Here is a 24323-nt window from a genome sequence, read left to right as displayed (position 1 = left end):
TATTTACAGACGTATATACACTCACAGAGCTAAGTGCCGGCCGGAGGGGGCGGGGTTTGTTTTGGAGCGTAGGGGGCGGAGTAATACTGGCGGGAGGTATTTAGGGGAGTACGCACATTCTTTGTACAGCACAAACGCCTCTTTTTTGGGGGGGCTTTTTACGTGAGCGGAGTTTTTTTCGTTCATTTACACGGAGGTGTAGTGCAAAGGTTTGAAGGGAGCGAGGCGGTTGGGGGGGGGTCAGTCGCTCAGGATGTGCACAAAGGACATGGGGAAGACGCCCTTGCGCCCGGGTTCGCCTTCGATGTGACCGATCTGGGGGAGAAATTGCAAGTTGAACCAGGACTTGTTGGAAGGAAAACAATGACAAAAAAAGAAAAACAAAAAAAAGGAGAAAAGTGAGGCGGGGTGGGGTAACTCACCCACCACTCCTGGTCCTCCTCGCCCGTGACGATGATGACCTCGCCCTCGGCGAAGGTGAGTTCGTCGTCGTTGTCCGCCTGGCAGTCGTAAATGGTCTTCACACGACGCGCCTTGTTTTTGCCCTGCTCGGAAATACGGGAAAAATGTCATTTTGGTAATAATAATAAAGAGACTCAATTGGAAAGGACTAAAATTGTGAAGATGCAGAAGTGAATAGGAAAACTATGAAAGTGCATTTTTAAAATCATATACAAATTATTTAGGGAATAAAAGTCATGAATAAATGTTCTTAATATACTTCTTAGACTGCAATTGGTTGGGTTAGACTCCGGCACCCCCGCAAACCTTGCGAGGGAAAGTCAATCAATGTCAAAATACTTATAGGATAGTTCATATAGTTTAAAACTTATCTTTAATTTTCTATTTTTAATGTTTTTTTTTGGTACATTTTGTCTTTTTTTGTAGGTAAGAAATGACCGATATTTTGGAATATTTTTTCAGATTCTATAAAGAAGGTAGACATACCGCATTGATCTTCCTGGGAAGTGGCACGGGGGTCTCGGAGGCGCCGGGCGGCGTCCCGTCCGAGTCCTCGGCCGCTTCTTGGGGCGGTCCCGGTTGACCCGGCGAGGGCGAGTCCGCCGGCGGGGGCGGCGGCTGTTGCGGCTGGGACGCCAGCGGAGGAGGCGGCGGCTGCGTCTGAGGCCGGGTCGGCGCCTCCCCCGGCGGGCGCGGGGCCGACTCGCCGGGCCCCGGCCTGGTGGGCGCTTCGCCCAGGTGCGGCTTGGGCGGCAGATCCTTGAGCTGCGGCTTGGGCGGCAGGTCGCCCAGCTGCGGCTTGGGTGGCAGCTCCGACAGCTGCGGCTTGGGGGGCAGCTCCCCCGGCTTGGGGGGCGGCTCGGACGGCTGGGGCCTGGGGGGCGGGTCCCCCGGCTGGGGACGCTCCGGGGCGGCCGCCTTTTGCGGGCCATCCGCGCCCGGCGGCGACTTCTGGAAGACCTCGGGAGGGAGGCCGGTTTTGTCCACAGACGGGTGGTGGATGGTGTCGATTTTGCGCAATGCCACTGCGCCCCCAAAAAAGAAGAAAACACAAAATGAGACATGGGGGTCCCAACGCCGGGGGCAGGAAGAAGAAGAAGAGTGCCACCTTTCTGAGGTAGTTTGGGAAGAACCCTTGGACCGAGCGTGGACTTTGTGTTGCTTGAAGTCGTGCTAAAAAGGAAATCAAATGTTAAATGATTCATAAAAAAAAATAGAGACCTTCACCTTGGGATGAAACGGTCATTCTTATTTTATAAGGGAATATTTATTATTGTATGGGATATGAATAGATTATTTTTTCTTACCTTTGCTGCTGCGGAATGCCTTCGAACTTGTTGGAAATGGGCGACATCTTGTTGATGGGAGGCGGCGTGGAATCGCTCCCTAGATTATGACATGCGTTACACACGGTCACAATACCGGATCTCCCGCAAAGATGGAATAATGGGACGCGCTGTGATGAACTTTATGATATCCCAACAAAACAGAACAATGAGGATGAGTGGGGGGGTTGGCGAGGGGGGAGCATCGTCTGGCTGAGCTTTCCGACTTTTGGGGAAAGCGGATTGGCTCAAGTTACCTTTTCTCTTTAAATCCGGAGTAGAAGAAGACTAAATTCTGTGAAAAACTGTTGTTTTTAGCATTTTTTGGTCAAAAATAATGACTTTTTGGGCAAAAGAGAATGCGCAACTAGTTTTTTTTTTTTTGGGGGGGGGTTGGTAGATTTTAGTCTAATTAGACTGAAATTAGATTTCAATGGGAGGTCATCAATATTTGTTTAGGTGGGTCTGGCAATGGAGGATATTTTTTTGCCATTAATGAAGATATCTTGGTGCTAATGGGAAATAATTTCTATTTTTGTGGGTCCTGGCCAAAAATTAATTGGACTTAATGGAGGTATTTTTGTTGGACGTGGTCCAAGTACGAAATCAGTAGAAGCAAATGGAGATTTTTTGGGGGGGCGGGGCTAAGGCGAGTCCACCAAAAAGATGTCCAGTTGAAAGTCAACGAGAATGTTGTTCGTGGGTTCCATTTTCCATGAATAAGAGCAAATGTAATCAAAATATGAAATTATTTCAATAGGTATTAATATATTCACTTTTTGCGGCGTGTGTGTGTGTGGTTTTTGGCGTGCATCTGTGCGCCTCACCCCCGGACAGGCCGCCTCTGCCGTGGCAGAGTGGGCTAGGAGGGTCGGACAGGGTGCGTTTGTGGCCGGGCGGAGGGGGCGGCGGCCTCTTCTTGGACAGCGTGGCGCTGCCTCCCGCCGACAGCGGCGACGTGGGGCTGCACGGGGTCGGAGGAGGCGGAGCTGGAGGAGCCATAACATCACAGAACACAATTCGTGATTTAGCCCCGCCCACTTGGTGCCACAATTTGAAGGAGGAGCTTAAGATTAGGAGGAAGAGGAAGAGAAATGCGGAAGAGTTTCTGTTTTTTTGGCGGTGTATATTAGTATTTATAATTTTTTATTTGGCTTCTTAATTAATTTTTAAAATGGCCTAAAGAATTGATATATGTCAATTAATGATCCAATTCGATCTGATAATGTGACGGGATATTGGGCCCCATTTTTTAAGACATTCGGGTAAAAAAAGTGGGGTTTTTAAAATATATTAATTTAATTAGAGTATTAAATCATTGATCGTACGTTAAATATGTGAAAAATACGAAATTGTCAAATTAAATTATTTTTAGATTTTTTTTCTTTTAAGCTTTTATTATATAAAAATTGAAATATACTATAGTATAAAAAATAGAAAATGTTAAAACGAGTCAATTATATGAATATTAAAATTGAGAAAAAAAATAGCTTTTTATTCTAAAAAAATGAACCAAAAGCAATACTTTTATGATTATTTGAAGCTAATGTTCAAACATGCTAACGTAAAAGTACGAATTGCAGCTGACTGACATTTTATTTTGAAAGGGTTTGCGCTAGGAATGGGTTTTGCTGCATTTTGTCTGTTTTTTTGGACTAATTTAGACTTTTTTCAGCTACTAGAAAGCTCAGCCAGAGAACGCAAGCGGCCACGGCTCGCCTTTCCAACTCGAGGGTGTCGGCGCTTTTTTTTTTTGACAAAAGCGCCTCCGGCCTCGGCAAAAGCGGCGGCGCGGGGGGGAGGGCCGACGACGGGTGCGTCCATAAAAGAAATAAATCAGGATATTCACGGATGTATGGTCGAGTGCCAGCCAGTGTGGCGTAGTGCGAATGAGAGCCGAGGAATGCCAAGTGTGGAGCTGAAAGAATCCAAAAAAGGGGGGGAAACAAAAGGAAGAGAGAGAAAAGAGAACAAAGAAAAAAGAGCGAGATGAGGAGGAGGCGCGTGGGAGAGCAACTCTGCATATGTCAACCAACTCTCTCTCTCTCGTTTTTTGGGGAGGCTGATGGAAAGAAAAAAAGAAAATAACAAGAGAAAAAGGGAGCTGCTCCTCCACACACACACCAAAAAAACAGACTTATTTGTACTCAAAATCAACACCAAACTTGATTTTTACTACTATTATACCATACATTTTTAGGAAAGTTCCTTCATATTTTCAATTTATGTCCATTAAAAAAGGTTTTAAATCCACATAAATTCAACCCCAATTAGTATTTTTTTAAAGACTAAGAATTAGGGACACACAAAAAAATTGAATAAACTATTTTAAGTAAAATGACGTTACATTATGACTTTGTTGTCATAATATTACAAAAAGGTATGTCATTTGTGACCTAAATTGCATTATACTACAAACTTTTTTCACCTAATATTACCACCTTAATCTCATAAAATTCCAAATGTATGAATTTATTGTCATAATATTACGATATTTAAGTCATAATACAATAATAATACCTTTCTTTGTGTGGCCCATATACTCTGTTGTATTACTGATATATAAATAAATATTTGTTTTTGTATTTTAAATAAATATTTTGGGATTAAAATGACATTTGTTTTTGTATTTCAATTTTTAACAAGCATGACTGACTTTTAATTAATAAATGTATCATTTAAAATATTTTGTTATAGGCAAAAAAAGGTCCCTTATACAAAAGATAAATGTTTTTTCTGGGGTTAAATTTTAAAATAATATTGAGTGTTTCCAACTTTTTGAACTATTGTCAATCAAAATGGACATGATTTTCAAATTTCTAATACCTCGGACATTTAAAAAAATATTTTGAAAGTGAGTGGAGGGTTGATTCTGAAGAAAAATAAGCCTTTACAAAATGAATTCCATGTGCGGCTGTTCGCGTGTTTAGCAACACGAACAGCGCCCCCATTGGTGGGGAGTACTTTAATATGAAAGGTGCTATGAAATAATACAGCCCATGACATTGAAATTATGCATACAGGTGTGTTCTATGTTGCTTCTTTGTCCCTCCCCTTTTTTGTTCATCCAATAGACAAACTGTTACGGTTAATTATTTTTTGAATTTTTATAAATCTGACTAATGACTTTTTATGCTATAGTAAGCTAAAAAACGTATTTAGCCTGTTGTCGTCCATTTTACTATTGTAACCTTAACGTACATTTGTTCTTGTCTTGTCATAAAATATTTTTGGGGGAAAATTGCCATCCCAGAATGCAACCTTTACACCAGTATCTAGTTTTTTTTGTTCCTTTTCATTGCAAATTCATGGGCTGGCGCGACTTATAGTCCAAAAAATACGGTTTTGGTATGGGATGTATGTGGAAATCAATCTGCTATTTCATAGCACCTTTAAGGCCAATGTAAAAAATGAAATAAAATAATAATAAAAGGGATGAGCGAGCGGTCGCCGGGCTAACCTTTCCCCTGGTTCCTGGGCGGGAGCGGCGGTCCGTCGGCCACGGGCGAGGACGTGAGGTCGGTGGAGGCGCTGTACATCTGGTTGGTGAAGGCGCTGTAGGACAGACGCTGCTGCTTGTCGCGCTGGCTGATGAAGCCCGGCAGCGACAGCTTGTCGTGGGGCGACAGGCTGGACGAGTGGCAGAAGCTCTGCGGCCGCGGCGACCGGTCCTTCTTGATGGGGCTGGGTTTGTCGTCCAGGTCGTCGTCGCTTTCGTCCATCTCCTCCAGCCGGAGGCTCCACTCGTACTCCACGTGGATGTGAGGGTTGAATTTGCCCTCGGCCGCCTGGACCAGCTGGAGGCGGAGAAAAAAAATATTAGGGGGTGTCGGAGCCGAGAGGGAGGGATTTCCGGGGACTCACCGCTTCCTCGCACGGAGCGTTCCTCAGACGCCGGGCAACGTCCAGAGCGGTCTCGCCGTTTTGGTTGGCTGGTTAGTTAAAAAAAAACACCCCGGCTGGAGGTTAGCGTAGCACGCGCGAGCGAAGGACGGCGAGGCCGGCTGGTACTGACTTATGTCGGTGGCCGGTTTTCCCCGGAGGAGCAACTTGAGGCACTCGGGCTTCTCGTACATGCAGCAGTAATGCAGGGCCGTGTTGCCCCAATCCGTTTGCTTGTCCAGGTTGCCGCTAGCGCAAATACACAAAATTACAGTCAAACAGATACTTTCTACTTTTTATTTTTTTTAATGTTGTCGTGAAGCGTACCTGTTTTGGACCAGGAAGTCCACTAGGTGGAGCGAAGTCTGGTCGGCGGTCCGGACCGAGTGGTGCAGTGCTGTTTCACCTGCTTCCTGCAGGGGGCAAACACAAAGGTCTTTATCTTTAAATGACTCATCAAAAAAATGATTTATTTCCTTGTGAAATATATGTGGTTTCACTACTTTATCAAATTGAGATCTTTCATTATTTTTATTTGATTCATCATTTTCTAATCATTTAATCAAGTCCTTATTTTGTACATATTTGTGTAACCTTTTGTATTTTAATTAGCTAATTTTCATATTCTACGTCAGCCATTTTGAATTTTTCCAGTTGAACAAAAACGCCTGGATTCAAAACCAATCGCCGCGACTCACCGGCCCCGCCTCCGGCAACGGCTCCATAAGCTCCACCCCCTCGGCGTAAACCTGGACTAGCGCCAGCAGGTCACGTGACCTGACGGCCTCGTGCAGATCCATCATCTTGGCGGCCGCCGACGAGCAGGTCTTCCTGGCGTACTTGTGGTCCACGTACTTGCCGTTGATGAACTCCTTCCTCACCGTCCTGGGGGAGCAAAGCGTTAGGGGGGGCGTCGGGGCTTCTCGCCGAGGGGGCGGGGCTACCTACATGTCGCTGGAAGGGGTGGGCTTGGGCGAAGGGGAAGACAGGTTTCCCTCCATGATTTCGTTGAAGCTGCTGTTTCCAACGTTCTTGGCCAGCTGAAGGACGAAAAGCCGCCACGGTCATCACGGACCGCCGCCGTCCAATCGTCCGATCGACCTACCAAGAGTTCGGAAGTTCCGAGCTTGTCCAGCTCCATGGACTGGATGCGGGAGATGTGCACGCCCATTTCCCGGTGGATTCCGGAGCACTCGATGCAGGTGAGGATGCCCAGGTTGGTGGACAGCCATTTTGGATCTGCCAAGGGAAATGCGTGGGTTTTACACCAATGTTTTCTCCTGGCAGGGTTCAACTGCAGTTCACGGTTGCCATGGCGACGGCCGGCAGGGTTGTTCAAAGCGCGGCGAGGAGGCGGAGTGAAACAAAGCCGTCGGGTGGGCCCAACAAAAAAAAATTATAGGATTTTCCTAATCGTGTTATGGGTCAAATTTGTGTTACCGACTCGTTGAGTCACATTTACATTTTGTTATACATCCATCCACTAGATCACATGTGTCAAAGTGGCGGCCCGGGGGCCAAATCTGGCCCGCCGCATCATTTTGTGTGGCCCGGGAAAGTCAATCATGAGTGGCGGCTTTCTGTTTTAGGATCAAATTAAAATGAAGAGTATAGATGTATATTACATTTCCGGATTTTCCCCCTTTTAAATCAATAATTGTCATATTTTTTAATCCATTTTTTCTGTGTTTTTAGTTCAAAAATCATTTTGTAAAATCTAGAAATATATTTAAAAAAGCTAAAATAAACATTGTTTTAGATCTATAAAAAACTGTATATTCAGGGCTTTTAATCCAGTTCTTTTAATCCATTTATAAAAAAAAAAATCTAAATATTCTATCTAAAATGGTCCGGCCCACATGAAATTAAGTTGACGTTAAAGCGGCCCGCGAACCAACCCGTGTCTGACACCCTTGCACTAGATGGAGCTGTGCTAGGGGGAATTTCATACAATGATTAACCAATATTAATCCATATATAAGGCATTTTTGGGAAAATATTTTAGTTGCACTTTAGAGTGCGGAAAATACGGTAATCCTCCAAACTGTCTTTGACGCTGGAGTGTTGCCACCCACCTTTCCACGTCAAACGGATTGGACGTCTACCAACGGTAAGCTCATTGAAGGGGGATCGGATTGGACGCCACATGATTGGAGATAATTTTGTTTTTATTTTGGCCTATCTGGACTGACCTGCGGCGCCGCAGTCGCAGCAGAGCTCGTTTCCCGGCATACGCAGGACGTCCTCGATGATGGCTTTGGTCAAGTCCTCCAGGCCGTCCTCGCCGCCGCCACCGCCACCGCTCTGCTCGCCACGGAAAGCCATGTTGAGGGCTTCTTCCTTGCTGTTGGTCAGCACCGAAATCCATCTGCGAGATCGACAAACGCGCTCGAGTCCGATTTGGGAACGGACGCCAAACGTCAAAAGGACGACGACGTACTCACATGACAAATTCTTGCTCGTCCTCCGCTTGGAAATGATACGTCCGGTTGTCTGCGCCGAGAAAAATGATTATTTCCTGGCCGTGGACGAGGGTCGACGTTGGGTGGGGTGTGTAGACTTACGAGAAATGAGGTCGAAACATTTGCGGTCCTCGCCGCTAGGTTTGACTTGGCAGGTCAGGAGGTTCAGTTTCACGGGTTGCCTGTTGGACTAAAAAACAAAAAAAAACAGGAAAATATTATTTTCAACATTTTCAGTCCTAATATTCATCGTTTTGGCGTGTGACGCTTTTTTGTTTTTGTCAAGACATTTCAAATGAAGTTGCTATTTTGAGGACATTAACCCAAAGTCAATATAATTAATTTTATCTAATATTTTTTTGAATGACTGGTGAATATTTTGTATTAGGTTGTGGTATATTGTCAATTTATGATGAACGTTTGGCCCTTTTTTTCATAATCTTTTAAAAAATACATTAAAACGGGGGATGTTTTCAATTCCCTCCAAATTACGAAATTAAATGATCAACTAAAATAGTCTCAAATTGTCCTTAAAATGAGATTCTAAGCGAGTTTTCTCTTTCCGTGTGTAGGGCAACTGGAGCATGAACGACATTGAACAAAATTAAATTAAAAAAAGAAAAAAAGAGAGAAAGAGCGCCATTTCACATCGGAGCTACATTAAGGCGTCCGATGATGTCATCGTTTCTGAAGCGACTCGGGGCCATTTGTTCATCTCGCGTTTAGCGGATTCGCCTTGGCGAAAGGCGCTGGCGATCGTCTCCCAACGCGGGCGGCCGCTGCGGCACGAGAGAGGCGCGTCCGCCGATGAGTCACCCGAGAACGGCGGGAAAAAGGGAGGAGGGGTGGACGGGGTTGCCGTGGCGACCGATCTATGTCAATTCCAGCGAATCAAGAGAGAGGCGTGGGCACGCCAGCACGGCTGTGTGTGTGTGTGTTTGCGTGGACTCACGGTGGCGTGAGAGATAGTGAGGATGCCCCCCTTCACCGAGCACTGCCTTCGCTGCCACACCTTTCTCAGCCTGCAGGGGGTGCAAAAGAGACGAAATGGAGCAGAGCGGCGGTGTCAAGGTTTCACAGAATGAAATGCTTTCATTTATTTTTAAATGCTGGAAAACTAAAATGTTGGAGTCGAAGTATATTATGCATGTTTGCGTCAATGAGGAGTGGTCAGGGTCCTTACCCGTCGCTCTTTTTCATCAAGTAGCCTTTCTTCTCGCTCCCAAACTCTTTGTTGCCCTGCAGTTGATGCATGCTGTAGCCGCCTTGCTTACTCTGGGAGTCCTAAATGGCGCAGAAAAACGGCAAGATGAAATCCGCTGACTCCAATTGTTAGTTTGCGCCACATGCGACCGACCGGGGCTGCCACCACGCAGTTATTTTGATAGTCGATGAATGGTGTTTTGCTTGATTATCAATTTGCTTTCATTGAAGACAACAATAATTTGCCATATAATGTTCTTTTTCTTTTCCCAATGAAAGGAACACGGTATTTTTAAAACGTTATACCATATTTTCCGCACTTTTGGGGCCACTAATATTCAAGTGCGACTTGGAAATGCAGCCGTTATGTTGTTTTTTTAGGCTAGCTATCCGAAAATATGTTAAGATACATATTTAGCCTGTTGTCGTCCATTTCACTACTATTGTTACTTTAACATGTATTTTCTCTTTAGACTCCAATGCGACTTATGTCATTTTATTTCATTTTCACTGTGTATTTTTTGGCTAGTGAAAAATAGGGCATATGCTATTTCAGATTTAATATTAACTGTCTTTTGCTTCACCCCAAAAACAGACAGAACAAATTGAATATGAAAATAAATCAAGAATATTTACCGTTCATATTGAACACATCAAAAAAATATATATAAATAAAAAAATTTGAACATATAGATGTTATATGTCTCTAAAATGGAGCATATTTTTTAGGTCAATAACAAATCGATTATCAAAATAGCTTCAATGAATTTTAGGATCCACATTCATGGTGGCAGCCCGACATGCAATAAAAACACAAACAAGTCCACGCTCTATTTTTTTCCATCCTTGCCGATCTCCTCTACGTCACAGACAAAAATGTCCACCCACCCACCGAGCGAGCGAGCAACATGCAGAACTTACTCTTCTAGACTTGATTCCAGAAGAAGGCAGTGCAAATAGAGGGAAGAGGTGTGAAAGATCCAGCTCAAGTGCGCGTGTTTGTGCCTTTTTTTGTATCCTTTCTCGTTTGTGATGTGTGACGTGCACGCGATCGAAGGGATGTGCGGATCGTAAAGGTTAGCTACCTCTTTCTGGTCCAGTTGGAGGGAAGACTTGATGAGGTCACGCAAGGCGGTCAGCTGCTTCTTTTCTTCATCCTGGGTTTGTTTGATCTGCACGGTAGCGGAAATGGAAGAATTGAGAAACATGGCGGCCCACCAGGTGTGGCGGGCGAGCGCCGTTTACGTTGTAGAGGTCGGCCGCTAGCTTCTCGATGTACTGCTTCAGTTTGTCGGCTGTCTTCAGGCCGTCTTGGAAGAAACTGAAAAATGGAACCATTTCACATCAAAAAGGTGAAGACAACCCATTTCAGGATTGCTTTGTATTTAATCAAATTCATCTTTTAAGTTGAATTATAGAAACACAACCAACATTTTGGGGTACTCTTATTTAGGGATGAACCCATTCAGAAATTGGATCGGAATTCATCCTTTCATTTCCAGAGGTAAAAAAAAATGATTTTTAAAATGTATTGGTTTACATTCAATCCATTTTGACGCGACTAATTTTCGGAGTTTCTAATTTTCCAACATGGTACTAATCATAAAAAAATAAAAAAAGAATTATGTTTAGTACCATATTTTGCCGTTTAATATACCCGGGTATATTAAACGGCAGGGGTATATTAAATGGCCCACAAACGGGAAGGTGCGATCCACTACACATCCTTTATGCTGTGATGGGGTACATCAACGTTTTGCAGACTAAAACTACTTACTGCTCAGATTAAAACTACTTTCTGCTGAATAAAGTCTGACTTGGAATTTTAATGAACTTAAGTATCTATATTTATGCCCCCATGAACACCATACAAATCTTGCCAAAAAAGCTGAGTTGCCGTTTAATATACATATAAACATATATACTATATATATATATATATATATATATATATATATATATATATATATATATATATATATATATATATATATATATATATTAAACGGCAGGGGTATATTAAACGGCAGGGGTATATTAAATGGCGCACAAACGGGAGGCTCAAAAAAGCAAAAATCTTTTAATATACCCGGTTATATTAAACGGAAAAATACGGTAAGGTTGCTGGATTCATCTTAAAAGCGGGCTAGAAAAAGTGCCCTCTCCTATTTCCCCAGCTGTCACAACACATCTGCCAGAGTCCCTATTCATTATTTACAATCTGGAGATGGATTTGAAAGGCTCCCCAAACTTACTTGCACTGTGCGTGGTAATACTTAATCAGGTTCTGGAGGAGATCCACCCCTTTCTTAGTCTTGATCTCGTTCACTTTGATCAGATACTGCAACGACACAAACACCATTTTCACTCCGCGCCGACCCAAAATACACAAAGACTGTGCGCAACATGGACCGCGTGCGGTGAATAATTCACACGGTCGAGCCAACAGCGGCAGCGACTTGCGCGTTATGTAATCGGAATTTCATCTCGAGAGTGGTGTGGGCGTCGACACCCAATAAAAATATTGTTAGTATTCCAAAGAATCCAGATCTGAATAGGTGAAAGTATATCCTGATCATTTTGATCACCAGATTGCCCAGTCCTATGTCATACTACATTTTTATTTAATTTTTTTAAAGTCTTTTTTTTACAACCCACCTCGCACATCTGGAGCTGGAATAGCCGACGCTCCTTTTCCATCTCCTCAGCGATTTCGGCTCCGGTGATCTCAGTGCGGATCATCCCGTGCTGCTTAGCGTGCTCACGTTTCTCCTTCTCAATTTTGGTACTGCACAAAAAAATATGGAAATAAATGTTTAAAAAGCATATCATTTTGACCCACATGGGTAAAATCTGGTGCGCTTACAATTTAGCTTCATAGTCCTTCCACGCCTTGTCAAAGGGCTTTTTTATATCCTGCGGGGAAAGCGGAAGTAGCGTTAGCATGCTATTGTTTCGTGTTTCAATAGGGGATGATTGACTAGATTTGCTGACGGGGCGAGATATCTCACCCCTTTGACGCCCTTCAAGTCCCCCTTGAGCAGCGAGTCCAAGGTGAAGATCACATTGTGGCTCAGGCTTTGGAGCTAAAAGAGGAAACGGACAGGAAATGTTTTGAGAAAATGTGTTCTGTATTTTTCAGACGAGAAGTCGCTTCTTTTTTGTTGTTGTTGCTACTTTTGAACCCTGCAGCTTTAACAACAGAGGGGTTGTTCATTCATGGGGTTTTTTTTTTCTGGCTAGCTAGCATCATGCATTCCTTGTTTTATTCATTTAATTGAATTAGCGTCGTGTTGACGTAACCACTTTGGGTATGGACTTGTGCAAACGAAAAGGATACGGAATGAGTCGAGCCTAACATCGGACATTTTAATAACAGAAAAGGATATTGACAATTCGTGAGGAGAATGCTGCTATGCTAGCATGTTTGCTAGCGAATTTTTTATTTTTTTACGATGTTTGGTGACATGACAACGGAACAAGTCGATGCTAGCCATGCTACAAGACAGAGGCTATGTTAGGATTGTTGCCAAAAATTGTAGAACAACTTGGGGTTAGCAGTTCGAAAAAAAAATTGATAAGAGCTACATTGCATTGAGCTACCAACAAAGCCGCTAGCTTAACTAATTAGCCACCACGGGGGCACAAGGGCAAGTTGAGGTAAGTGGTTACAGAAAATTAAAATCCACAGTGTGCTAAGACCAAGCTTATAAACTAGGACTAGCGTTGACAGCTGTTAGCCTCCGGTTACCATCGTATTTACTCGCATATAAGCCGACCCCGCGTATAAACTGTACCCTTAAAATCGTTGGATTTAACAATTTCTCGTGTATAAGCCGCCCCCTGATTCATAATTTTCACCCGCATATTCATGGTTTTAATAGGGAGTACAAATGTGTTACTTTGAAGGTAAACATTTTAAGAAAAATCATCGCACGTGGGAATTCTGAGATACTCTACGAATCAAACGCACGTTAATAGGGAATTAATTCATCCAGTAATGGTTGTTTTCTTACTGCAAAACAGAAAATAACCAGCATATAGTAAATGTTACTTTGCCGACACCTACTGGAGAAAAAGAATACAGCGAATCTTGTGCGCATATAAGCCGCAGCCTTAATTCAGGCATCATTTATTTTGAGTTACAAATACGGCTTATATGCGAGACAATACAGTATGTTACTTTTAAGATAAGCTAGCAGCCTAGCCTTGTATTTTCTTTTAGTTTGAATGAAAATACCGCAAAATGAACAGTAGATGTCAGGCAAGGGTGACTCAGCAAAAAAAAAAGCAGCTGCTCTCTAACCATTAGGCTCAGCAAGATTGTTTACAGCAAGACGAAGCATTTACAATCCCCCCACACGCGATTGTAGCGCAGCAATCAAGGACGTAAACAACGCTTAATGGCCACTAATGTGCTTCTTAAGAGCCTCGCCTTGAAAAATAAAAAATCGTTAACCGGCTGCTTTGTGGCCACGGAAGTACGAACGGCGGAAAAAAAAATAAAAAGCGAAAAGCTAAGAGGAATATACAGCTGGTCTGTAAATTCCTTCCGCCCCAACCCGCAAAGCAACCTGAAAAGGCCATCGTTCATTGGTCAATAAGTCATCGGCGGCTCTCGCGGGAGCCTTGGGGGCGCCGTCATCCAGTTGGTGTACCGCACGCCGTGAAACGCCCCATGCGGAAAAAGGCAAGAAAGGAAGAAGCGCGAGTGGGGAAGAGATCATTCTTCCCGGCGACAAGCGGGCCCTGCCGACGCGGATGTATTTACGGGAGCTTAATCCGGCGCTCTGCCGCACAGGAAGCGAGGTTGTGACCGTCTAAACAGGACGCGTTAATCAACGGGAATGTTCATGGGGGGGCTAGAGGGAGAACTACAGTAATCCCTCGATTATCGCGGTTCATGTAGACTAGACATGGCCGTGATAAACGAAAACAAACGCAAAGTAGGGTCACCCGTATTAAAAAAAAAAAAAAACATGGAAGGGGGAGTGGCTTCCGCTTGTGAGTTTCAGCATGGATTTTCTCATTTTTATGAATTTACAAAAAACATGTAATTTTAAATAAAATTCCCCCGGAAAAAAATCTGCGATGTAGTGAAGCCGTGATATTCGAGGGATTACTGTATAACTTGTTTTTAATGCCTAGTCCTTAATAATTAGTAGTGGGAAAAAAATCGCAGAGTGAAATTGCGATAATCGAGGGATTACTGAAAATTCCTCACAAGTTAGGAGTTTATTTTTTTGTCGAAAATATGTAGTCGAAATTTAGAAAAACAATAAAAGTCACTCTGTCAGAGTATTTAGCTCCACTGCCCTCTAGGGGCCAGTGCAATTATCTCCAATTGTGACATGCCTTTTCCCCTTTTCATGTTTGTATTATTGATCCTACACTAAATTCATATAAATTTAGCAGCATAAAGCCGTTACTGTAATAGAAAAGCATGAATTTCAGATAAAGATTTTTAAGTCTGTGCGTCATGGTTAACTTTTTGACCCTCCTGAAAAGAAACCCAGACCCCGTCCGTCTTAATCCTAATCCACCCAGGTAAACCAATTACAGCAGTGACAAGCAATATAATCTCTCCTGGTTTTAACCCGAGGTCAACACGCATTCCGGCGGCGGCAGCGAGCGTGACGCGACGTGACGTGCCGTGCCTCCCGTTGGCCACTCACCAGGTTCTTCAGTAGGGTCGACAGCTCTTTGGTGAGCGAGGAGAACTTGACAAAGGCCGTGCCCAGGTCCGGGTTGTCCCGGCTGATGAAGTTACTGCCAAATTTGTCCAGAGCCTGGGCGTAGTTTTCCTCATTTTGGACGTGATCTGGTAGGACACCAAGGACAAAGAGTTGATGCTTTTAAAATGGCCGCCTACCAAAATTGGATGGATTAAGGTGAAAAAAATAACTCAATGAAATTTTCCATTCAAAAATAGTACAATACAATTCAAACAAAGAGTGCTGTAATAGTTCTAAACTGAAAAAATACACTGGAGGGAACGGAAAGGTAACTGAGGGGTTTCCAACAAGTGTATACACCTGAAATTTCAGTTTTTTTAATTAAGCATCTCCACTTTGGTGATGTTTGGTCGCAATTTTCAGATCCAAGTGACGTCCAGCTAGCACTAGCTGCGTGTTACCGTATTTTCTTGCAAATTAGCCGCCTCCGCGGATAAGCTATACCTTTAAAAATGCCTTAAAATCGTTGAATTTGACAATTTCCCTCGCATAAGCCGCCCCTGATCCACAATTTTCACCTCCATATCTATGCTTTGAATAGGGAGCACAAATGTGTTACATTGAAAGGAAAATATAAAGAAAAATAATCACTTGTGGACAAGTAGACACATTAAAAAAGGAAGTCATGTGAGCAGTACAACCAGGAAGTGGTCTGGTTTGTGGCGGCGCCCTGAGTGGGCAATGGCAGGCACAAGTGAGTTCTTTCACATTTTATGCAAGATACGGTTAATTTTCTTTCTTGAATTTCATTCATAGACGTCAAAATACATGTTGTTTAGCATTTTATCTGTTTATCTTTTCTCTATTTTGAAATAAATGACCACATTCTCTTTGCGTTATGGCGTTTCGTGCCTGTCAAGTCTAATTCGTGCGCATATAAGCCATACCTTTTATTCAGTCATCTCGAATACGGCGGCTTATATGCGGGAAACTACAGTACACCAAAAGTCTGACCTTGTCCGGAGTTGTAGATGGCCTTGACGGATTTCTTCACTTTCTGCAGCGAAGTTCGGTCCTGATCCAAAGCCTGCAAAAAACCCAAAGACGAGCTGTTATGACCACACGGCTAATAAGTTGTCAGGATGGTCGCATCTCGCCCATTATCCTTCCCCGTGAATCAATTAGGGCAACAAAGGGCAAGTTAATTCGAAGACTCATCACTTCCCAAGCGTTGAAAATGCGGCGTAATTTGCGCTGACAGTCCAATTGTGGCGGCGGCGGCTCCAAAACAATGCGCTTCGCCGTGACAACAAGGTTAGGCGGTTACGAGCGGCGAGCGTACAAAACGCGTGTTGGTACATTCGCCGGCGGGCTAATTAGACTTCACAACATAATTAAGTCGTCCTTGGCCTTTGCTAGACGTTTTTTTGGAAGGCTCGTCCCCAATTATCCCAGTGCTAGTTTGCCACCGCGGGAGGTCGACCCACAATGCCACACTGCTTAGTCTTTGTCTGGTGGGTCCAAAGCGGTTCAGCTAATGATAGAGAAGTGCATGTTTTTTGATAGCGATATACATCAACAATTGAAAATGGTTTAGCTTTTGGATCATTTTTGTTTGTATTAAGAAGTATTTCACTCTTTTGTTAAAGCCAAACCTTCAGATTAAAATACCAGTGACACTTTGAAGTGATTGACATCTTCCCATTTCAACACATTACAGATACAAACTTTGTTTTTTTTTGCAAAAAGTCACTGTTTTTGACCAGAAATTCCAATTGAATCCCATTCCCAAACCAGTAACATAATCAAGAATATTTCATTTTTATTTCTTTAAAAAGATAAAAATAATAATAATATTTACTGTTGTTTTCCCCTTGATCTGAAATTAAAAAAATTAAATACATTAGTTCTTAAATAAAAATTATCTACTATTTTTTTAAATATTTTTTTAAAAAGGACAATTTTCCCCAATAATTTTGTATTTAAAAAATGTAAACTAAATTCTAAAAAAAATCATAAAAGCCTTACTGAATTTTCAACAAAAAAACATTTTTCTATAAAATACAATACAAAGATGAAAAAAGAAGACATTATTTGCTTTTATCAGGCTGAATAAAGATATCTATAGATGCACAATATCTCCCAATTTTTTTTTTAAATGCAGCGACCATAAAAATAACTTTTTCAGAGCTAGCAAGCCCATTTGACAACTCAGCGTTAGCTTTCTGAACTCAGCGGTAAGGAAAAAAAAAAGTTGCGGTCTGCAAATGGTTTCCCCGGAGGAGGTCAGAGCCGCAGGAAACACTGACGGGGCGCAAACAACAGCGAGGTCGTCTCGGCTTGGCGCTTCCTGCTCGGGCCTTTATCCCTCGGCTCAGCACGGCCGCTTTCCCGTGCACCCGTCCTTTGACGGGAAGCGGCCATGCCGGTTGAGGGTCCCGCGGGACGGTGACCTTCCGTCAAACTGACACCAAACGCTCCACGCCGGCGTCTACGGGCTGATTTACCGACACCCGATTCCTTGGAAACGCTCATGTTCTAACTTCTTTTTCGCAGAGTAATGCTAGCAAACAAAAGCTAGCCAAACAAAAGCTAGCTAAACAAAAGCTAGCCCTGTTTCCCTTTTTCTGACGAAGGCGACTATTCTAATTATATCCAGGCAGGAGTGGAAAACAGGAAAGGCCACAGAGAAGAAAGGACTTCCCCAGAAAGCCGGGACAAAAACATCTCGGCCGATACGTTCACGGTGTAAGACGACGACATCTGTTTCTGCTAAACAAAAAAATAATGAGACAAGACATGGTAGGGGCCTTTTTGTGAGAATTCCGGGCGACCAATCGGGAAGTGATTGGAGGGCTTGAACACATTTTTGATTGCTGGGATGGTAAACTTGGAAAACTTACTTCTAATTGCTTATCTATGATCTAGAAATCTGGACTCTGGAGATAATACGTACTTTGTCTAGTGGTAGAAGCAATCAAAACGTTTTAAATGTTTCTCCATGATAGTCATTTAAACTCCATAATTAGCAACTTTAGCACAGAGAAGCTCATATTAGCTTGAACTTTAGCGTCAACATTCCCCGGAGACAAGGACATTTAACCTTAGAAACCCTAAAACCAGGAATGTTTACCTCAAGATAAGAATCCCTATACTTTGGAGCTATAATACGTCCCCCCAAAATTTTAGCACAGTATTTAGAAAGTTTACTCTTGACAAAATAATAGCCATTTTGATCTTATTTCTAGGAACTTTATAGTAAATTGAGCAGACTGCCATAGTGCGCGATAAATACTCATAGCATTTGATTCTGTATGTACAGTATGAATGACCATTAAAGTGCTAGCGGGCCGCTACTGGCTCCTTAGCGGGCCACTTCTGGCCCGGGGGCTGTACCTTTGACACCACTAACCCACGCCAAAAAAAGCGATCAAATTGAACCCTAACGTCAAACAAAGGGAAGCGTGAACAGATTTGGCTGCTCTGACGGTTAGCTAGTTAGCCTCTGCGACAGCATGACTCAAGCAGGAAGGGCGGGGAAGCCTTTTCATTGGCAGGAAACGCAGGCACATCCCTTTCTTTCACTGACATTGACAGCTTGGAATGGAGAAAATAAGAGGAAGTGGCGCTTCCCAACAGCCGCCAAATGCTCGCCCTTCTCGGACATCTTAAAGAATCTATCTGGGGGTTGGGTTAGCTTGCGGCAATCTCGCGAGTATCTCTCCTTTCGCCGCGTCGTTCGTGTTTTCCCCATCACGCCCACACGCGCCAAAGCGTCGGAATTCAAATAGCTTTTGTTTGTTGGTTTTGCGCCGGTCGGGAAGTCGTTTTTGTGTCAAAAAACAGCTGCTAGATGGGAGAAAAGTACCTAGCCAATCGCAGAGCACGAGGAGAGAAAGCTAGCTCGTTCGTAGCTAGGGGCAATTTAGAGTGCTCAAACAGCTAGCCTAGCGTGTTTTGGGGACGTGGGAGGAAACCGGAGTACCCGGAGAGAACCCACGCAAGATTTTGGAGCAGTCATGGGGCTGTTTATTGCGGTCAAACTTAATCGTAAATCTTTTTTTTAGCTTATCAACTAATACATACTAGCGCTTATGTTTCCCAGCGACCCTTAACCCAACGCAGCCCTTGACAAACAAAAGACGTTGCGCCAAGGGGTGCGTGAGCAAAACCCTCCATCATAACGCCTCATTATGGAGTAACCCAGACAGGAAGTAGTCTTAACCCCGCCCCCCAAAAAAGGGTGCTGAGCGCCTTTTAATGTCAGCAATTCTCTGTCATTTTAGTCAGGAGCTGAAATCTGATCATCGGCCAGCGCCGCACAGCTGTCGGGCGATCGCCGCCGCCGCCGCAGCTGCACGGCGTACATCACCGGGTGGAGGGACCGCGGGGGGCGATTAGCCGGCAGTGGTTAAGCCCCCCTTGAATGAATCCGACACCCCCCCCCCCCCTTCTGCTACGGGCCAGATTTAGGCAGGAAGAGTGGGTCAATGTTGGCATCTGTCTGTTAGCCTTCTCACGCAGGGATGCGCTTTCACGCCATTCCTGAAAAATTACACATGGGATTACCCGTTTTCACTGATTGGCTGCCATTGACGGCGATGGATGTCTAATCTAGTGCAGCTTTACCATTTAGAAAAGACAATAAGATGAGTGCTGATTTATTTGGAAGATTTTGAGGGTTATTTGAAAGCGCTATATTGAGTTTTATGGCTCCGCAAAGGCAGAAAAAAATACGTGAGTCCAAGTGTTTTTGGCAAAATAATATATTTTAGTTAGAAAATGGTTCACATCTCTTGTGTGCATTTTATTTTTAATTAAAACTGACTTTTTAATGTGATATTTCATATTTAATGAATTGAAAATATTAAATTTTTGAAATTTCTGAATTATATTGTTCACATATGAGTAAAAAAATATAAACCAATCTCAAAAGACATTTTTTTCAAAAAAATAATAATAAAAAAGTACTTTTTTAAATAAAAAGAGCTTTGACGATTACTTTGATCAGCGATTAGTCAATTAATTAATCGTAGCAACCCTAATTTTCCTATTAAATCAACACTTTGAATCATGACAACATAAACCCATAGAATCCATTGAAATGTGAAAATTAACTCAAAACCCAATGTTATTTTCTATAAGGGGGCGGGGCTAGTACATCTGCAGTGTCCAAGCTAATACGCTAGCAAAGAACTATGCCCGCATTGTTAGCTCGGACCCGGCGCGAGCGAGCGCACGTGACGACACATGACCATCAGCCATTTCCCGCTACGCGTCGACGTCAATTCCGCCATGTTGATCCCAAACGGACGCGCTCGCTGGGGTCCGAAGTTGCGCTTTGCTAAAAATAGCACTAGCGCAATGCTTCTTTTTGTGTATTTAACCGTCGGGCAGCGATTCTTGTAAAGAAGCAGTAGCTCGGAACAAAAGTCTTCTGTCGGTGTCACTTCCTTTTCATTGAAAAGACTGTTATAATATGAAAAAAAAAGACAAAGAATAAAAGGGTCATGCTCAGTGAAGCACGACTGTGAAAAGTCAACGTTATTCCCTAACGGGGCTTCCCTAGTCGCCTCTAAGAGTGGCGGTAAATGGTAAAGAGACGCACATTCCACCATTTTGGATCAGCTCCTTCCTCTCGGCCGCCAGGGTTTGCTTTGTGCCGCGCGGATCAAAAAAAAAAGCAAAAGTGGGTCAAGACTCGCCTGTGGAGTTCCGACGGCGCGCTTGGGAAAAAAAATAGAAGCGAATGGGGAAAAAAAAAGCAAATGTGAACGCACTGGAGCTTGTCTAGTCTTGTCGCTCAATGTACTCCAGGGCACGTAATGGCTGGAGCCGGGTGGTGGCTTCCATTTTGAAAGGCGGCGCGTTAGCTACTTGGTCGCTAGCGTTGGGGTGTGGGTGGCCAATTTGTTTGGAGGAGGAGGGCTGACAGTGAAAAGGGTTCATGTTCTATAGTGATGTTAATAAATGAGGCATATTTATAAGAATTTAAAACATGAATGATATCCAGATTATTATTCTTGCATAATTTGGACAAGAGAAAATTCAGAATAGTCATTCTAAAGAGTCATGAATGTTTTTTGTATGTTTACTTTTTGTTATTTTTGCATATTAGGACCTAAAGAAATACATTTTTAAACTATTTTTTGCACTATTTATACTTCCATGTGTCATTAAAGTGGAAATAAATACCAGTAAATGAGTAATAACAATCCTACAAATGAATTCCTATTTTTGTATTCATTCATTTTCTGTTCCACTTATCCTCACAAGGGTCGCAGGGGGTGCTGGAGCCTATCCCAATTGACTTCGGTTCTGACCTGTGTTGTTTTTTACGAATATTTTTGTATTATTTCATAAATAATTCAATATTTTTAATGAACTTTTAGCCTACCCTCACGTCACTCGACCCCAATCGTCGGCTAACATTAACATTAACGGACGTCCAATTAAGGCCGGGTGTCGAACGCTCAAATTGCAGCATAACGTCAACCCGCGTAGCCGTGGCGACCAATCAATAATGAATAAGAGCGAAAATCGCTCCTGAAATATTCACAGTGTACCTTTTACATCATTTATTCTGCCAACGTCACAAAATGGAAGGCTCTTCTTCCCTGTCATGTGATCGGCGACGGGTACACGGCCGCCGGCTCCTCCCGACAGATGTTTTTCGTTTTCTACCCCCCCACCCTCGAAAAACCGTATTAAAATTTAACTCACCCCGACGACAAAAATACTCGGCGCCGGGCGCGAGCGCTTTTGTGTGTTTTACATTTGGAAATGAGGTCAACGCGTTTAGGCATCGGAGCGAAGGTGTGCGTTGCGTGTGTGTCTGTGAGATTCCCAAGTTTGATGCTCCATTTAATCGGGATGCCGCCACGGGGGTCCTGAGGTGGGAAGCGCACGGGGGGCCCCCGGCCTGCCTGACCTCAATTCGCGACGTGATGGAAAATGACGCCGCGTGAAAAAACACGGCAAACAAGGTGTGATGTTGCCGTTCGGGGGGGGGAACATGACCGACGAGTGACGTCATGGTTTTTTGGGGGAGACTCGGCAGATTTCCCATAATGCCCGTCACACTGCAAATTTAGGGCTGCTACAATTCATCGATTATTGAATTAATGGACAGCTATTTTGATAGTCGACTCATCTTTTAGACGTTATTGTTGACTTGAAAAAATGTCCAAATATTTTTTTCCAGACTTACAAGAGTAAATAATAATGTGTTAGATTTTGTGTATTTCTTTCAAATTAATAGTCTTATTAAAATATTTTTTTCTAAATATTTTGATGCAAAAAACTGTCATGATTTTTTATTATTTTATTCATTAGGAATTTGAGTATTATTTTTTAACAATTCATTTTATGTTGCTTTATGAAAAAATTAAAAATATATTTTGCTAGATTTTTTTAAATATGATTAATAAAATATTTGCTTGCTCTCCTTAGTTTTGATTGTAACAGTTCTTCAATGTGCTACATATGGTTTGAATTGTTTCTTTTTTGTTCATTAAATCAGTCGTTGACGTCGATAGCGAATGATTATACAAATAGTAACAAATACAATTTTGACAGTGGCTTTTGTGTGGGGAAAACAAAACAAAAAATGTATCTAATCGTTGCATCGTAATTTGGGTTTTCCAATGAACATTTCTCATATAAAACATCCGGGGTTCACATCTGCCGATTTACCGACTGGTCAAAAAAAATCGCACGATTAATCGCCCCCACCGACTATTAATCGTTTGTGTCAGCCCTAACAGCAATGTACGCTGAAGCTGCGCGTTTACGTAACCGGCACATCCTCCATCCCAGTTGCCCAACCCCTCTCTTTCGAGTGCTCTTATGTGGCAAGAAAAGAACCGAGAGGACACGCGAGTTCACCTTCACACACAAAAAAAGCCAAAGAGCTCAAGGCGTCCATATTGTCAAGACGAAAAAAGGCTGCATTAAAAGCTCTCTGTGCTGTAAAAAAAAGGCATGACGAAAATGCACCAAACAGCCTACAGGTGTTGTTGTATCAAAGACCCCCCTACCCCCACACCAATGGAATGTAAAAGCATTTAGTTGTTTCTTGGGGTGTGCATGTCGTGTTGGATGTGGTCTCCTTACCTCCTCCAGGACGTTGACGGAGTTCCTGCAGCTTTGTAGCCGGGTGGTGAAGCTGGACGTGGTGGGCGAATTGTAATCCTCGGTGGTCTCCGAGAGGAACTCGGATACCGAGATCTGATCCGGCATCCTCGACGGTGGATAATAGCCCAGCTGGTTTGGGTAGATGGGACCGGGGTAAGGGGGGGTTGAGGAGCTAGATACTTCAGGGGGAACACAGCATGTAAACGAGGGTCGTGGTGGTGGGGGGGACGTGAGGGGGGTGAACGAGGGGGGGAGGGTTTAGGGACTAGGGCGAGTCCGAGCGAGAAAGCGGATTTTCCTTGTCGTCAGCGAGATGATAAAATGGCCTTTTTCCCTTTTTGAATGACTTCGCTGCTCCACACGGGCGAGGGCGAAAGGAAGTAGCTAGGCACGGAGACGAAAAACGGGCGTGAATGTCTCAAAAGAGCGGCTAACTCGACCTCGGTGGGAGGATAGCGGACGGCCACATTATGCTCTACAGATGTTCCGAAAGGGAGCCCGGTTGACTTAAAATGTCCGCCGTTCGAGCTAAGCTTCCTCTTGAGCGTAGTCCATGGTGCTTTTAAGTCACCTCCCAAGAGTGGTGGGCTTCCGGGCAGCCTTGCTAGGCGGGTTTTTCGTCTTTTTGGGGTTGGAATGATGAAGGTTTTCGTGCCGCAGACTCATCCGTCGCCGCCTCTCTCTCTCTCTCTCTTTCCAAGCTGCTCTGCAACGATGAGGAGGGTGTGTGAGCTAAGCTAGCGGACATAGGAAAAAGAATGTCCTTGTTAGTTGTTTCAAAATAAAACAAGCGTCACAAAGAAAACATACACATGACTAAGTAAAATCCACTTATGACGAATAATAATGCTCAGTAGTCATTTAAGGCAACATACAATGACAAACAAGCACGCTCGTAAAGTAGTGCTATCATTTTTATATTCGAGTTGGGTTTTTTTGTCAACAAATCACTAACCACCTACATCAAAATCCTGCTTATTCAGTGTAACTTGACCACATTCCCCGTTTCCATCAGTTTGGCTTTAACTGACACTGCGCATGCGTCAAGTAACTGCAGCGAATATACTGCTGCGAATTTAAACATTTGCAGGGCCGTCGAGTGCCTTTGTATCACATCTGGTTTGTTTACGACATGATACGTTTATTCACGTCGAATGAATGGAATTGATTATGGTAAG

General features: G+C 43.4%; 1 protein-coding gene across 3 annotated transcripts; it reads right to left on the bottom strand.

The window, feature by feature from the left end:
• Nucleotides 1-184: 184 nt before the first annotated feature.
• On the bottom strand, nucleotides 185-23880 carry asap1b (ArfGAP with SH3 domain, ankyrin repeat and PH domain 1b). Of its 3 annotated transcripts, none has more exons than XM_077624241.1 (27): nucleotides 23125-23880; nucleotides 16024-16096; nucleotides 15010-15155; nucleotides 12346-12420; nucleotides 12201-12250; nucleotides 11993-12122; nucleotides 11590-11675; nucleotides 10580-10655; nucleotides 10420-10506; nucleotides 9315-9415; nucleotides 9084-9153; nucleotides 8234-8321; nucleotides 8114-8162; nucleotides 7862-8037; nucleotides 6775-6908; nucleotides 6618-6709; nucleotides 6368-6554; nucleotides 5997-6082; nucleotides 5803-5918; nucleotides 5652-5719; nucleotides 5248-5584; nucleotides 2615-2776; nucleotides 1770-1848; nucleotides 1571-1635; nucleotides 949-1487; nucleotides 423-545; nucleotides 185-315 (listed from the first exon to the last, which is right to left on the bottom strand). In XM_077624241.1, exons 1-27 carry the CDS (start codon nucleotides 23248-23250, stop codon nucleotides 241-243), a joined length of 3396 nt encoding a protein of 1131 aa, XP_077480367.1. In that variant the 5' UTR covers nucleotides 23251-23880; the 3' UTR covers nucleotides 185-240. The 3 variants fall into 3 exon arrangements, with proteins under 3 accessions (XP_077480367.1, XP_077480369.1, XP_077480368.1); XM_077624242.1 differs by lacking the exon at nucleotides 2615-2776 and adding an exon at nucleotides 3637-3705 and having other exon boundaries at nucleotides 186-315; nucleotides 23125-23879; XM_077624243.1 differs by lacking the exon at nucleotides 2615-2776 and having other exon boundaries at nucleotides 23125-23879.
• Nucleotides 23881-24323: the final 443 nt, after the last annotated feature.

This window comes from Stigmatopora argus, chromosome 17, assembly GCF_051989625.1.
Source record: "Stigmatopora argus isolate UIUO_Sarg chromosome 17, RoL_Sarg_1.0, whole genome shotgun sequence".
NCBI lineage: Eukaryota > Metazoa > Chordata > Actinopteri > Syngnathiformes > Syngnathidae > Stigmatopora > Stigmatopora argus.
Note: the sequence above shows the minus strand (reverse complement) of the source record. Positions and strands in the feature narration are given on the sequence as shown.